General features: G+C 37.6%; 1 protein-coding gene across 1 annotated transcript in view; it reads right to left on the bottom strand.

Moving 5' to 3' along the window:
- Positions 1-10,121: 10,121 nt before the first annotated feature.
- Positions 10,122-17,981, bottom strand: part of dcc (DCC netrin 1 receptor) — a 239,664-nt gene continuing 231,804 nt past the window's right edge. Inside the window, exon 28 of the mRNA XM_042509652.1 lies at positions 10,122-12,042. Within this exon, the coding sequence (XP_042365586.1) occupies positions 11,953-12,042 (90 nt within the window). The 3' untranslated portion in view covers positions 10,122-11,952. The remainder of the gene's footprint in view (positions 12,043-17,981) is intronic.

The raw sequence follows: 17,981 nt of genomic DNA, 5'->3' as shown, positions 1-17,981 counted from the left end.
CAATCTGGAATGAATAATATCTGGATACAACATTTATATATATATATATATATATATATATATATAAAAACACACACACACACACATAGTATATACAGTATATGGTATTGTATATCATATAGATATATAATTATACTGTGTGGTTGTCCTTACCATATCACACGCACACATATAAAAACCCATGATCCATAAATAATAATGAAAGCGTGTTTGATTTTGTATCAAAACTTTATTTATCAAACAAAAAGAATGCACCATTGAAATAACATTTCTATAAAAAAGGACCATGGGACTGTTCTACAGTGCATTACAAAACCAGCAATTGTATACAACATTGTGGATAGAAACTCCGCTTTACTTCATCTGAGATACATCATCATCCTCATACCTTCATCATCATCATCATCATCATCATCATCATCATCATCATCTTTTCTCCTTCTTACTAAAATGAACAAAATGTACACTCTTAAATATTGCAGTCACTAAGCTAATTTGGTTATAATGACTCTAGGATTGGACATTTTTTTTAAAGGGCGAAGTCAAACTGTATTTACTCAGAGATGTCCGTCTGTCAGCTCCACTGTTGAACAATGATGTTCTGGAAATGAAGCAATTGTCTGTGTGAGAGGAGATAAGGGCCGTTTTAATTTGGCCCCTTTCACCCCGATGAGATGAGGTCCAAATCATTTTTGACTTTTTTTTTCTACCCCCATTATTTTCTTTTTCTCTTTTGTAAGCTGCCGGCCTGAAACTGTCTGTGCTCGAGCTGACAGAGTCGATTTCACACCAGCATCAGGCCACTTTCAAAGTCAGCACATCCCTGACCAACTTCACTTGGTCTTTTTTGACCGTGTAATTTGTCCCTTTTTGATCCTCAATGGTTCCCACACAGGAGTGAAGCTCTCAAAGAAAGAAGTTAATGAAGTCAAGTTTCCCTTTGAAATGCAGGAGCCGAGCCTCCCCAGTTTCCACCTTATCTGGTCTGGTTGGTGTTTCTGAGTTTCACACAGTCACCACAGGACGAGCTCACGAGGACAAGAGCCTTTACAGATAGAGGATGAAGTGTTTTTGAAGAACTGTCCTGCCATGTCTCTGCATGTTTTAGTCCATCAACTACAAATCAAGTTTTATTAACTTGTTAAACTAAAAGTTGGCTGTGGTGAAAATCTATTTTAAAGAAGAGTCTACAAAAATGAACAGACCCTAGGGTCGGTATATACAGGTTATAGTTACAAAGGATAACTGCATAGATGCCATCAATCTAAATGTTTTAAATCTAAATAAACAAGCAATGGTGACTGTGTGTCCTCAGACTGACCGACCATTTCCATGTTTCATCAACAAAATGTAATGAAATAATCTTTCTACAATATTTTTTCCAAACAATACTGCAACCATTTAAGGCAACAAACAAAATGAAAAAAAAAAAAAAAAAAAACTCTGAACGGCGCTTCAGTCCTCTTTTTCATTTTGTTCTTGCTAAACTAAATTTACATTTGAAGAAATATCACATGGTTATAAATAATAGTTTTTAAAGAGCACTCAAAATAAAGGAATAATAATAATAATAATAATAATAATATATTAAATTTGATTATAAAAAGTTACTACTACTCTAGTGGAACTGTACACTGTAAAAAAGCAGCGTTCTGTAATGTAGTTCTGCTGCAGCGACGCTTTTCTCCACAGTAAAATACACATGTAGAGCCAACAAGAAAAAAAAACAAACTCTAACACGTGGCTGTTAGAGGCCGGGGTCAGACTGTGGAAATGAAGCCTTTGTATCGAGACGGAGACGAGAAGTTTGGTTTAAGATTCACTGTGGAAAGTTTAATGGAAAAAATACAACTCTGCTGAAAATGAAAAATAAAACAAAAGTTTCTTCTAGTTCCCTTTTAGTTCCCTGTATTAAAATAACTTTTACTTAATGTTTTGCAACAAAAAAGTGGATATATTGTATTTTACTTGCACAGAATACTGGACTTTATTTTTTAGGGTGATTGTGTCCGTTTGGGAGGATGCTCATTCTGTCTCTGTTTTGGTATCAGTTAAAGAAGCATATCAGTATTTTGGATGTTTTAACTTCAAAACACATACTTGCATTTCACATTTTCTAAATCATACTACTTTTTTTGTTTTAAAAATAATTTCAATCCCCCCCAGCAGCCACTGATTTCAGTCATTTCTATCAAAATAAACTGAGCTCATCCATTAGTCAACATATAAGCATTTTTTTAATTAGTGTTGTTTTGGTTGTGTCGTGATGAAGTAACAAGTTCCAACTCATTTTTATCGCACAACAATAAAACAGCCACATAGGACTGCAAGTAAATGTAATTTCATTATTGATTCATCTGTCCATTATAGTATCAATGATTTTTTAATCAATGAAATGTCAGGAAAAAAAATCACAATTTCTTAAAGCCCAAAATGGTGTCTTTCAAGGAGAATTAAGTTATTAAGAAGAAATTGAATACAATACTCCTTACTATGTTTTATTAGTGTAAAATCATGTGAAAATAAGAATTGTTGTGTTTCTGTCACCCTAGAGATTGCAGTGGGTCCTATTCAAGTCAGCTTTGTTATTTCTACAGTAGTCCAGAACAGACAAATCAAACACCGGCTCTAGCATTGGCAATTTCACGTCAGTCACTATAGTTCTCCCTCATGCTCGGCACAGGGAAAACATTTTAGTTGGATGCAATCTGCGACCTCACCACTTGGTGTCACTAAATCCTACACACTGGACCTTTAAGTTGTTGCTTCTTTTGGCCAGCAGTTTAAACCCCACAGACACACATAAAGACAAGAAATGTGTATCATTCATCATCACAGTAGTTAATAATACATTTTCTGTTGATCAGTTAATTGACTCATCTCTACAGCGAAATCTTTAAAAGTTGATGTCTGGTGAAGTCTCTAAAAGTTATTTTTCACATTAGAAATTAGTGAAAACTAGTGGCTGCATGGAAGGAAAAACTGAAACTCTTTGGTATGACTTTGAAAATAGTTTGCAGTAACATGAGTTATAAGTCAAATTTGATGAAAAGACTAAAATGTCCAAAAAGACGAGTTTAAATGAGTCTGACATGCAGTGATAAAAAGAAGCTGCAGGACTGTCCGTCTGCTGTGGGCTGGTCTTTGTTGCCTGGAGATTGAGTTGTGTTCAGTGTTTAAATAGAAATGCAGAGGACGAAGATGAATGTTACTTCCCTGCCACTGACTGGTATAGAAATATCCTCATCAAAAATGATGTAAAAGTGTTCCCTGTAAGATCTGCTGCGAAATCTAATCAGTGGCATAGACACAACCTCCTGCAATAATCCAAACTCTCACATTTTTGCTTTTGCTGGATGTTACAGAACAAGCAGAATATGCTTCAGTTTCTAGTTACTGCTACAGCCCACTGACCAGAAAAAAATGTTGGCATCGTACATTTCTGCAAACCATGACTACATTACATTTGTACGTTTCATACTTACCATATTAGTGTTTCTAAAGTGAAATATATGAGCTGATTTTGTCATGGGGAGGTGAAGGAGATGGTGAATGGTCTGTCACCTTGGAGAGACACCTGCAAAGATGCAGATCACTGTTTGACACCAACAAACATCCAAACCGTTTGTTTTTAAGAGACAAGCCCCCGTTTTGCCAGTGGTGTTGCAAGTGTTTTGGATTGTGCCACCAAAACTGTACTTTAAGCCAAAACATGATTTACGAAAATAACCAAGCAGTTTTTGTGCTAAAACCTGCCCACAGGTCAGACACAGCACCGTTGAAAGGTAAAGAAACGTTGAAATGTATTTGTGGTTCTAACATGTTCTTATACCTTGCTGTTACATATTGCTGCTTTGCAGTGGACTTCCACGTCTACATATTATGTTTTAGGTATCCTGTGTCTGCTCTTTATATTCTGGGATGCTGCTACCTTGATGTCAACAGATGCACATGATGCAGCATGTGATTATTTTTAACAAAAGAAGCACATGGCAACCAATGCCAGAATGTCATAAATGCATATGCTGGAATGGATGGTTAGGTTTTGGCAACAAAGACAAGGGAAGGAGGCACATGGCAATGTGTAGAAAAAACCCCATCACATTCACATAAAGGCAGGGGCGCCTCTCCTGCCCGCCCTATAGGTGCCTTCTGCTCCTTATATTATGTTGTTTCTAATGCCGTTTCACCGTGACGCCATTCTGTGGTATATCATTCGCATGTGACAGGTGTCGTCTAGCTGCGTTCTCAAGTGCCGCCACCTGTCTACGTATGAGAATGACGCAGAAGGTGCTGTTCAGCATTCAGGTGATGTATAATAACAATGTGACAGGTTCTTTCTGGCTGCATTCTCAACTGATGCCGTCCAGGGGCATATCATGCGTGTGCAAAAGGTGCCTTTTGGTGTAAGGATCATACACTGAAAACACTGTCAAAGCAGCAGTATTTTACAAGTCTGGAATGAGAACAGGCTGGTGGTTTGCAGAAACGTACATGCCAATATTTTCTTAGCAGTTGGGTTGCATCACTTGTACAAGACTGATTAACTGGTAATCTGGTTAATTAATCCAAATGTTTTCCTTGCAGTGCAAAAAAGTCTAAATTTCAAGACATGAATATTGAGAAAAAAAAATCTAAACAAGAAAAAAATATCCGGCAATGCTTCATCTACTTTCAACAAATAGCTTCATATGTAGTCCGCTGATCTGCCTCATTCTTGCTTATTTCGAGTTCTGCGCACAAATTTCTACAAAAATATATAAACAAGGCCACATGAACTGAGAAAAAAACGTCTGAGATGTTCAATCTGACTTATGAGGACGGATGTTTTTTACAGTCTCAGAGAGCTGGTTGGGAATTTTGCATCTTGCTCAAAGACATTTTGATGGACACACCGGCTGCTTTGTGGAGCCGATCTGTAATGTTTCAGGTACAGAAGGATCCTTGTCATCACTGCATTTAGCATGTCTGATGTGTCTGCTTCTAGACAGCTGCTGAAGCGCTGCCTCTGCGCCACTGAAGTTAAAGAACCAGTCTTCTCTTAGTTCTCTGTTTAAAAGGGACACAGCGCTGTTGGGAAAAATCCTCAGCTGAACAAAACGTCTCATCTGTTTCCTGTGTGACGACCGTGCACGAAGAACAAATTAACACAACACAGAGCACATTTTAACATTTCAAGACTTCAAATAAAGCGACTAAATCAGGAAATGAACGCTTGGGTGAAAAGTAAAGGCACGTAGGATGTCTCATTTATCTCGACGGCAACACAACTTGTAAGGGCAAATGAATCCTAATAAATAAAGTGTTGGACACACTGTGGTATATGGAGACTGTTAGCTGGTGTTAATGACAAGTCAAGAACGGAAAGACCTTGTGTATTTTAACCAGACGTCTGGATGACTGACAGAATTAAGATGAACAGTCAATTAACATCTTCACTCAAATGATCAGAATCCTTAAGTGCAGGGAAGTGGCATCCAATAACTTCATCCAATTAGATGTGACCTCACTGCTCTAAAAAGTTTTTAGACATGCTAATAACTCCATAGCCTGACTGATTTCTCAACATGACGGTCGTCAAATGTCGCATGTAATTAGCTCACTAGATAAGACATTTGAACTTTACATTCTGCTGATGATTTTCTAAATTTTGCATCAGTTTTAAGATTATTTCCATCCTTACACCTTCCAAGCATTCATTTCAGTTATCTATGAAAATCAGCTTGCAAAGACTTGAAACTAGAGGTTTCCAAGAGTGACCCCATCATGCATATACACAGTTTAGTGCAGATAGAGAGCACACTTGGATATTTGACATATTGACACAAAGTCCCTTTGTAATCTAACATAGCCTCTCTGGACTCATTTAGACTCAGCCTTTGAGTCACAGGCTTGTTGATATTGGATCTGGTAGACGGTTTTGCGCTCATTTTGTTGAAGGACAACACAGAGAGGCTAAACACAAACAACTTAGTGTTCTGAGTGAGTTCCTACAGGTCTAACAGTTTGGTACAATTACCAAGAAAATGAAAAGTAATACAGAGGAGCTACGTTGAGATCTCTTTATGCTGCCATGACACCGTCAGTCTTTTTGAGGCTTTCAAGTAACTACAGTGTAAATCCATCCATGGCAATACTTGATTCTGACTGCAACCTACGTGTAAACTAATATTAATTGTATAAACTGATGTATAAAGAGCAAGAAAGTCATCGTAGAGTGCGAGAGAGAGGACGTGGATGGGTCAAGCGAACACAGACTTTAGGCCAAGAAACTGCAGTTCATGTACCGTGTGAAATCAGAGGCCAATGGTGTTTTAATGAAACACGTTGCAATTTACATATGGTTGTCATCCACTGTTGTCAGCTCATTATTTATTTTTATTATTTATGTGACCACAAGAAGTTTTGTGGCCTAACCATAACCGTGACCATTTCACGGCATTAAGCACGTTGGAATGTGTTTCAGCTGTCTGTCACATAGGTATGCTAAAAGATGCCCTGTGCAATGCTATTTGACGACCTAGAAATAAGAGCAGGCTGCATGACTACTTTGGGCAGTTGTGGCTCAGGAGATAGAGTGGGTCGTCCACTCATCAGAAGGTTGGCAGTCCGCATGTCAAAGTATCCTTGGCCAAGGTAATGAATGCCCAATTGCCCCTGATGGCTGTTCAATCAGTATGAGAATGTGTATGAATGTTTAAAAACTGAGGGTGGCTAACAGATGGCATCCTGTACAGTAGCCTTGGCCAACAGTGTATCAATATGTGTGAATGTGATAAGCGCTTTTAGTGGTTGAACGAATAAAAAAGTGCTATACAACTGCAGGTGCTTTTAGTGTCAACTAAACTGTAGTTGCCTAAATGTTGATGCTAGATTATAGAACTGCAGGGAGTGTTAGGTAGTCTAATAGTCATGGTTATAATTTAGTTTTACATTCACATTGGCTATCAACATATCGTTATACAACAGTTCACATGCTGTTCTTCGAATTAACACCCCACAGAAGACATCATGTACTTAATGTACAGTCACTGTAGTTAGGTTTAGGGAAAGAAACTTGGTGATGATGTACCTTAAAATGACTTCATGTTCACAAGGTTCTGATCACCTGCCTCCTAGGGAAATCCCGCAGGTATGTCCTGTGTTTTGTAACCCATCCACCAGCTCAACCGACCGCTCAGGGCTGCTTCCTTCTTTACTACAGTCAGCGCATTGGTCATGTGATCCCAAGTTTCCAAATCCATAGGTCATGCATGAATTACTGGCTCTTCATTACATGAAGTATGTACAAATTTTGGTGCATTACTTTTTATGGTAAAATGTACAAACAGTACTTACTGACTGCTAGGAGTATCTATATTAGGGGTTGTTATGTGTTATGTGTTCTGTTTTTGTTAGTCAACTCTGTATCCCTTTTATGCTCTTCAACATTTTGTCCCCATTTTTCCCCCTTACAGCTATGATTTGCTCCATAGAGGGATTCAGATGTCTGGAAGCAGGCTAAGTTTGAAGTCTCTGCAAGTTTATGCTCATATAAATGAAATAAATGAATGGCCGCCGGGAGGGAAGGAATCAATTTAAAAACTGATGGATGATTTAGAAAATGAAATATTCAATATAATTTTAATGGGCTAAAATGTATACCAGTATGACTATTTATTTATGATGATTATTTTCTCCACTTTCATCTTCATATCCCCTTTCGACACCGAAAAGAACTCTCTAGTGTCAACAGGCCATTTAATTTAGAATATTCTGTTAAAATCTGATCTTCCTTCTTTAAATCTAATTTTAGTCTCGCACAGCAGTGTGGGATGATTCCATCTGTCTGCAGCCCTGCTCTGCTTTCTAAAGAAGGAAAAGAAGTGCGGCTGGAGAGGTATGAAAGCGCTTGCCTCGGACTGGATGTATCTTCTCAGAACACGCTGATGAGTTTGATCCCCACACCGCTCACTTGCCCGCGTTCCTTCACCTTTCATCCCCTTGCTCGTTCTGTAGAGACGTTACCTTTCCATCCCATCCATCCGCGGGACTTTTCCCCGCAGCCGTAACAGCCCGCTGAGCGTGAGCTTGAATCATAATATTTGAAACGGCGTTATAATGAATTCCCGGCCTCATTCCTCCATGCCCTCACTCGCACATACAAACCACCTCTGAATATCAATTCACCTTCTCTGCCTCCGCTCCCTTCGTCTCCCTCAGGCTTTTTCCTTTCATCACAGAAAGATAAAGGTCTGAAAATTACAATATGGTGACTGGGGTGACATAGTCAAATATGGAGCATACTGATGGCCTGTTCTGTTCCCCTCAACTGATTAAGGAATCATTTGTCATTTTAAGCTCCTGCCGTTCGCCATTTCACTCCAAAAAATATCCCAAGCCGATAATTGTCACTCTAATTCTCTAAATCTAATTTTTTTTGTTCCTGCAGTCAATACAAATTTTGTTGCTTTAAGGAACTGAAAGGCAAATGCTCTCTGCTCCGTCATCCTGGTTGACCTCAGAGGTCATCCTGAAACTACAACTATTTTGTCCAATCAATGCAAACATTTCTCTCTTTACACTATTTAAGTACGTAAAACTAAAACATGGCACCAATGATTCTCTCCATACCAGTTAATAGCTGAAATCTAAATAAAATGTAGCTTTTTTTTAAAGTCAAAGGCTGTAGGTTATAAATTTTCATGGTGGCTCATGACCTCAAAAGTAGCTCTCTGTGGAAATGTGTTTAAAAAAACCTGATTTGAAGAAACATAGTTCTGACAGGACAGCAGATGTAAAAATATACTTTGTGGAATATGCATTATTTGTGTGTTTGTTTTTGTTTTTTCTTATTTTTGTATAAAAACAGAACGCCCTGACGTAAACTCAAAGTGAAGCTGGCGGTTTCGCAATTTTCCCATGTGGGCGATCAAGGTCGACAGAGGTACAGGTGTGTTTATCTCATGAAAAATAAATATGGATTCATCAAAAGCAGGCCCAAAACACAACACACTCACCTCCAGTCGAACACACTGAAACTGCACAAATTGAAAAAAATAAACAATGGCAGAGAATACTCTCATTAGCATCATCATCGGCTGCTCACTAACATCTCTAATCTTAATAATAATAATAATAAGAACAACAATAATAGCTCAAATACTAATAACTTGACCCTTGATCTTTGATCCTGTTGTTGTAACACCTCCTTCACAATTAATGTTTTCATCACAGTAATGTCAATTTTCAAACTAATTGTTTACTAAAGGGAATGCAATTATATTCTTGTAATATTATAATTGAGATCTTGACCCCGAGATAGAAGTCTAATTTTTTAAAGAAAACAAACTGCTGTCTTGTGAATATGACTTCATTATCTCAATAACATTTTGTTTTGATGGAGCTTCTGATAATATTTTACTGTAACCTTGCTTCAGTCCAGTCTAAAATATAACTGTCTTTTGTGAACACATGAAGTGGTATCCCAAAAGCCAACAATCAGACAAACCAGAGGAAAATGATGGCCTTGTATGTTTCTGCATACCACAGACTACAAGTTACATTTGTATGTATCTAAATTGAGATAGTACATGAGCTGATTTTATCATTGGAAAATGGGTGGTGGAAGGCGTAACACCTGGGCAAGATGGCTGCCATGCTGCGGACCAGAGCACTATTCAAGACCAACACACAACACCTGTTGTTTGTTGGCAAACCCTTTGCAGTGTTTCCACCAATGTTTGTGGCACCAACCCTGGTTGTTTTTCACCGACCGATCCCTGTTTTTCCAGCAACTTATGTGCCATCAAACGTGGGTTTTAAGCCAAAACAGGATATTTTCCTAACCATAATGTAGAGGTTTTTTTGGACCTAAACCTAACCTTTACCGCAGCATTATTGAGAAACATAAAGTTTCAATGTAACTGATACAAAATGATATACAAATGTAATATATTCAAGGTTATATGCCAAGAGTTTTTGTTATTGTTTCTATGCGTCCAAAATCACAAAACCTTGTTTGAGTGCAGTCCAAAATATATCTACCTTTTGTGAACACATTAACAGTTGGGCCATTAGCCAACAGTCAGCCTAGTCACCACATTAAAATGATGACATTGTACATCTCAGCAATCCCCAGATAAGTTACATTTGAACATTTGAAAACTGATGTAGTATATAAGCTGATTTTAGGTGAGGTGGCTGCCATACTGAAAACCACTGTTTGAGACCAACAAACAGACCATTTGGGTCATTTCCACCAGCGTTTGTGGCACTAAACCTTGGTGTTTTTCACAGACCTGTGCTTGCTTTTTCAGCAGCTTTTGTGCTGCCAAATGAGGGTATTTTGGGCCGACATTTGATATTTTCCTAACGAAAGCTGTGTGGTTTTTGGACCTAATTCTAACCAGACATTTGCCAGAGTTGTTGAAAAAAAGTTTCCGTGTATCTGCTACAAAATGACGTAGAAATGTGGTCTGCAGAAATTTGCAATGGCAACATTTTTTTCTGATGATTGAGTTGCAGGAATGCAGTCTTTACCTAACTTTTTTCCATTTTACTGTAATCAATCTTTAGTACTCCAATCAGCAGGGGATAACTCAATTCACTCAATGTGACATACATACAGAACAACATGACAAATTGTGAATGAGGTGTTAAGACCAAATTTGAACATATTTCTCGAAAGGAAATATCACTACATACCATCCAAAGCCAACCTTCATTTGTCCAGAATAGGATGGCTCCAACCAATCCAAATCCAGATTTCCAATAGCATTTGTTCCACATGGCTCAGTTTACTGCTTTTCACTGATGCCCAGTCCTAAGTTGGGACTGAGACAGACTTGAACAAGGAGCAAAAACAAAAAAGGTTACAATAAGTTTTCCAAGATGAAAATTTGGCAACGACACGAGTCCTTTTAGGTAAAGATTGGAGTTTGTCTGGGTTAGGGAGAGTAAAGGCTTGGTCAAGAGCAGCAACAGACTGTGGGAGTCTATAGAGGTTTCTATACAGTCCTGTACGAGTAGAGTCGGCTGGATGCGTTCCAGGCAGGTTGTCATACTTGTTCCTATCCAGCCAAATCACATTTTTAATCCCTTTTTTAAAACTAAGAATCCAGAGGCTGAAGGGCAGCAGTGAATATGGATGATGGTTGATTCAGTGAAATCAAACTGTTTTGTTCCAGGGAGAAAAAAAAACAGAGAAAAAAACATTGGCGAGAAATGCCAGAGAGGATAACCTTGCGTCACCAAAACAGGTGACCACGGATCCAGGTGAAAAAAAGAATGTTTTGGTGAAACTTTGGTGGCTGAGGATGTGTTTTCTATATGTCACTGTAGGTTCTGGTGGCATTTTCAAACCCTATACACATCCTGTAACTGCACAAAGTTGGAATACCCAAACAGAAAATAAAAGACAAAAGGAACACTTCCAACAGTGATTATGAAAAATAAGTGAGGTACAGTCACAGTAACTGAGTTGTGGATAACTCAGCGGAAGAGGACGCTAATAAATACCACAAAGAGAAACAGGAGGGATCTTATAACTTTGTCTTCTTTTTTGTGACAATCCCATCATCCTGTGTCATTAAGCCGAGGCGCTAGGCATTGGGTTTTTCTAGTTTTGTGTTTGAGGTTGAAGAGTCTAGAGGGGTTTCAGTTTGAACTCCTAAAGAGCCCACTCCACTCTCATCCTGTTCTTGGAGTTGATGCTGTGCTGCTGTAGTGTTTGTCCTCTGTTTGATTCCCTTCTATCCTAACCCGGTCCCAAACAGTAGACACTTGCCGATACCAGCAGAAACCAAACAAACTCAACCAAGCACAGATGGAGGTCTGATTCCACAGAGGCATCTTCAAACCCAAATTGACCTGATGCCACCCTTATCATATGGACAACAGGTACCATCGAGGCTTGAAGAAGGGTTCCGGACTGGGTCATGGCTGAGGGCTGGGCTGGACTGGTAACATAGGTTAGAAGGCGGAGCCAGTAATGGCGTTGAGCTGCTTCATCAGACCTTCTAGACTGGCCATCTGCTCCGAAAGGTCATCCTGCTCATAAACCTGAAAGACAAAAAAATGGTAATGGTAAATGGACCTGCACTTGTAAAGCGCCTTCCTAGTCTTCAAACCACTCAGAGCACTTTTACACCATGTGTCACATTCACTGATGGCCAAGGCTTCCATACAAGGTGCTAATTGCTAATCATTTTCACACAGTCACTTACCAATGGAACAGTCATTGGGAGCAATTTGAGGGTAGAAAAATTCTTGTCCAAGGATACTTTGACATGCATAATGAAGGAGTAACTGACTGAACCAGTGATCGAACTGGCAATCTAGAGATTAGTGGATAACCCGCACCATCTCCTGTGCCAAAACCACCCACAAGTAGAGTAGTGGGGACTTTATAGATCAAGGACTTGGTGGTTGGTTGATAACCTCAATGACAAAATCAGCATTTCTTCTGGCTGCTTTACAATTACATCCCTCCCATCATTTGCCAGTAAAAAGCTTATGGCCTAAAGGAATACATCAGTAACTTGAGCTGGGAGACCTGGGTACTGGTACGAAGGAGGGAAGTTTACCATAGTTCATTTACACATAGTACCCACATTGTTATGGCACAAAGCTGGTTGAAAATCTGCAAGTATCATTTTAACTCAGAACAAACAAGAACAAACAAGTCTAATTTCTTTGACAAAGGTGAAAATCTGATGTTTTTTTACAGTGAAGAAGATGATTAAGAGTGCTGAAACATAAGTCTGACAGGTTGAGCACGTTTCTTCATGTATTCACCCAGAAATATCGACCCACACACAGCTGATATATTTAACCTAGATGTTTCTCACTTTCACTTTTTAATTACCTTAGCAGTGCTTACTGTAATTTACTGTACCAGATGTCCCCTTTGATACAATTGATCTTGCAATTTTACTCGATAGGTTGCAGAACTGGTTTGGCTTTTCTGGTACAGTTTAAAACTGGTTTCATTCTTATCTGACAAGTATATATTTCACATGTATTTTCCTTGTACATGCTTCCTCTGGGTTACATGTTCACTTGCTTCTAATACATACAGTACATACTGATACACTGATCCATTTCTCTGCCAAAACCAATAACCTGAATCAACTGTCCTTCCTCCATGATTGCTTAGTTTTCATCAAACATCAGATGTCTCTCAATTTCCTCCACTTCAAAAAAAATCTTTCAATTGGTCCTGACAACTTTGCCACTGCAGTTGATCAGTTCGTTGGCCCACTACACTCAAATATCAAACCTATTGCTAAGAATCTTGGTATCTGTGATTTATTTGACTCTTGACCATCCTGTTACCATGCTCATCCAGTTCTGTTTCCTTTAACTAAGAAATATTATAAAAATCTGATGCATATTATCTTGTACGAATCTGGAACTATTAATTCACATTTTAACTTTTCCCCATTTAGATCAACTGATAGATGCTCTAAATTATCAACTGCTGGTTCAAAATGCACCTGCCAGGAGCTTAACTAGAAGTAATCGCTAGTCACATATTACACTCACATCCCATTGGCAACCTGCAAAATTCAGAATGAACTTCAAGATCTTGTTGACTACATATAAGGCACTGCATTACCTTGCCCCCAGTTACATTTCTGATCTCATTCCTTTTTACTTCTCTATTCGCTCACATGCTTAAATCTTGGCATTTTATCCATCCCTAGCTCCAACTGCAAAATAAAAGGTGATCTTATGTTCACTGTTTTAGCCCCAGTCCTCTGGAACCACCTTCCTCAATCTTTGAGATTTGCTGAATCTGTGGACTGCTACTAAAAACCTGCCTTTATAGGTTTGTCTTAAGATGATCTCTATGTGCTACTTCTTTGTCAGTTTTAGTTTTGTCTGTCTCATTGTGCTGTCATTTATGTATCCATTTTTTTCTGTGAAGCATTTTGTAACCTTGTTTTATAACAGTGCTAGATAAATAAAGCTTTACTTATTTACTTAACATGATAACCAGAGTTTACTGCAGTAACATGGTGCAATGGTTTGAGGAACGAATCATGACCGTCCTTTGTCATTATCTGCTATAAGAAATCAAATTGAATCAAGTTTGGTGGTGTTGTGGTTAGCACTGTTGCCTCACAGCAAGAGGGCTATATTTGTATTTTCTACAAATGGCAGTAGAAAATACAAATATAGATCTTGATTTGGAGTTATTAATCAGCAGCTCATTAAGGATTCATTAATTATCATTCTTGATTTGTTCCACATTTGTTCCAAAGAAACTATTCACCTTTTAGTGTGCCGCATTGTGTTTTTTAATGTGTTTCTCCTGCATTCACTGACTCATTCCTTCATTTCAAATAGAGATCTCTGCACATACCTAATCCATCTCAATTAAAGTCATGTCTATTTTTATTCCTGTCAGAGTTCACTTATTGTTGCCTGGCAGTGCAGTGCAAACTTTTCAATCTGAGCAGAATAAATTAAAAGGTGACTTTATGTTGACTGTGATGAATTATCTATCAGTGGCAAGTTTCAAGTTTTTGCATGTTGAACTGAACTGAAGGCACGGTGGCTGCCTGAGGTAAAGAAATCAAAATAAATAAGTTGGAAAATGATAAGGAATGCAAAGTTCACAGGATTTGTAGTTAATGGGCTGCATTAAGTGTCACTAATCTGCATACATTTCTAACCACAGGATGCACTGATAGTGTGAATGGTTACACTTTTATCATGCCGAGTCTCTGTGATCAGCATGAAATGGCATGTTCTGTCTGACAATACAACCCATCACCTCTGACTGGTTAAGAACCTCCATCTCATTGAATGTGTGTGTGACATGCAAGTGCCCGTCTCTGTGCACACATCTCATACTGTACACACTCTCTCAGTGTGTTATATTGAGTGTGGCCTTCATGCAGAGTTTGCCTTTGCAGTTGGCAAAAAAAATATTCAATATTCTCTTCAGCATGCCGTGAAAAACCAATAAAGGCTCAGTGGAAATATTTCTCACTGTTAAACTGAAAGGCCTGGTCAATGCACAACACTTTGTGCATGTACTTGTACTGTATTAATACTATATACAGTCAATGTACAAGTTCTTTATTATACTGCGCTGATCCTGCAGAAATACTGCTGCAGAAATCACATATAAAAGCAGTGTTACTGAGTAAAGCTACTGTTCAAACACTGAAGGAAACTACAGTGATACAGACAAAAAAAATTTTGTACTGTACCGTATTATTATTTTATAAAGTGGAATAACATAACTGTTTTAGTCCCTGAACACTTCGGGCTATAGCTCTATGGCTTTCAACTACAATAAATATTTTCATAATTGATTTGTCTGTTGAATTTTTGGATAAATCTGTCGGTGCCACAAAGTACTTGTTTTATCCAGAACTACACAACCTAAAACTAAAGATACTATCTGATAAAACAAAGAAAAGTACAAAATTGTTACTTTTTAAGCTGGTCCAAAATAATATTATTAATTATTGTTAATCTATTATCCAAATAGCTACCAGTGTATTTCATTGTCATTGATTGTCAAATCTTTTCAAAATAAAAATGTTGAAAGAATAGAATTTACTATTTGAGAAATGGAATTTTCAATTGTGTATCCAGATAAGAAAATTGTATTTATTGTCTTTTTTCCTGATGAAATGTTTAGTTGATTAACTGATAACTAAATCTGCTCACAACTGAATCCATAACCAACAACATTAAATTAATTAATTAACGGAACAGTTATTTGTCAGATATTTTTATATTTTAATACTTTTATGTATTTGTTTACTGAATATCTTTACAGAATATATCAATCTAATGGATTGTTGGACTTACCAGGACATTTGAACACCATGTCCTAGATTCTGAAAAACTGTGTCAGACCTATTTCTAACTTCATAGTTACTATTTAATTGAAAAAACATAAGTTAGATGAAAATGAAAATAAGTTTTAGATTCAGCCCTTGTTTAAAGAGTGAGCTGTTTTGTACAGAAATGTGGAGATTTACCTTTTAATAAGTTAATATCACATATTGGATTTTGCCAAAATGTTTTGAAAAGTTGGTTGTCGAATGACTAACTGGAGTAAACTGAATATTGACTTGGTTTGTACTGTACTGTTAATGTGTTGTCAAGATTAGAAAACATCCATTATTATTATTATATACATGTGTAATAAGCCTAACAATGAAAACAGTATAATAGCGATTATCACTTTAATCAACTATGATTACGATTTATTTTTTAACATACTGACTGTTCTCTCAGGTTTCCTAAAGCATCATTTCTCCCTCCAGAGAGGCTTGAACCTGCTGATCCAGATTTGGAAATACAGATATCAGTGTGGTCGAGTTAAAGCTTTTAACCTGACCAGACAGTCAGGCTGGATCAGCTTTTGACTGTTTTCTGCCTAAGGACAGCTTAACCTCTGCCATTCATTGATTTTATGAATCACCCCCATTTAAAACATCAGCAGGGCCCAATCAGGACGCAGTAACAGTTAACCAACATCCTGAATCCACTACCAGCAGCAGCAGTCAGGTTACCAGTTAACAACACACAGACAGTAAAGTGATAATTTCACAACCAAAACATATTCAACTGATAATCTTGCTAAATATATTACACATTGCTTTATTTCCATGTGTTTCACAAACAACAATGGATGTGCTCCAGATGTACCATACCAGATTTGGTGCAAATTGACCAAGAAAATGAAATTTTTTCCCTTGGTCGTGATCATTATACATTGTTCGAGTTTCCAGATTTGGTAGGCACATCCAGTATGTCCTTTATCACTGTCAAATTTGGTAAAAATCTAATAATATTTCAATTGTAATGCTCTTTCCTTCTACTATACCTGAGCTTTGCCAATATCATATATACAGTAGTTTATCTAGTGGTTGGTATATATTTCTTTAAAGGGGTAGTGTGAAGAATTTAGACGGATGTGTTGTTATAAACTGAATATAATGAAATAAGTTTTTTTTAAAAATGTACAATCACCTGCAAAAAACGTATCATTATAGTTTTGTTACCATAGAAAGAGATTTCTATAAAGGGGATGTGTCCTCATGTTGCACTGCCATGTTTCTACAGAACAGATAAACCACTAGCACTAGCTCCAAATAGGGCTATTTGTAATTTTCATGTCAACCACCACAATTAGCATCACCTCTGCTACAGGAGCTTAAGACATACACTGATTTGTAAAGTGAGACTATTTTGTTACCTGATCAGTTTGTTTTGGACAGGAAGAGCCCTCTGTAGATAATTCAACTTCCTTGTTCAAACCTCCTGCACATATGGCTCTCAAGTTATAAGAGTAAAAAGGTAAGCACACATTAGCAGATGCTGGGCTAACAGCCTGTCCCTAACATGCCAAACAGCATAGGAAAAACACAATTTGTCACAAGAACTTTTTTTCAGTGTTTTTAACGGTTTAAATTAAGAGTTCTGTTTGTGTTGAGAAGAAGGTGACCTCTAATAATTCGGCTCTCGTTAAAAACCTCCTGAACAGCTGGATCTGAGATAATGTGATCACATGTTTAAGAAACAGTGATTTTAAATATGAAACTACTGTATTCAGTGTTTTCCAGTTAATCACCTGGAGCGTTTATTTTAAAAAGAAAGAGACCTCTGTGGATAATTTGGCTCCAAAAGAAACCTCCTGAATATTTGAATCTTAAATTATATTGAAAGCTAGCAGCCTGTCTACAACAAGCAAAACAGTGTTTTTTTTAATGTGAAACTCCATTATTTAGTGTTTTTACCAGTTGAAATCCTGTGGTTCATTTGTTGTAAAGAGGAGGAGACCTCTGCTGATAATTCAGTTCCTGGTAAAAACCTCCTAAATGATGAACACTGAAGGAATTCTGACTGGTAGAAGTTTCAGCTGGTTGTCATCTAAAATTCTCACCAAGAGAAACCACTAAATCCTCCAGAATCTTACAAACTTGACCTTTACATACAGTTCACAGGCTTGCTTCTTACTGACTTTT

This window comes from Plectropomus leopardus, chromosome 20 (genome assembly GCF_008729295.1).
Source record: "Plectropomus leopardus isolate mb chromosome 20, YSFRI_Pleo_2.0, whole genome shotgun sequence".
NCBI classification, from domain to species: domain Eukaryota; kingdom Metazoa; phylum Chordata; class Actinopteri; order Perciformes; family Serranidae; genus Plectropomus; species Plectropomus leopardus.
Note: the sequence above shows the minus strand (reverse complement) of the source record. Positions and strands in the feature narration are given on the sequence as shown.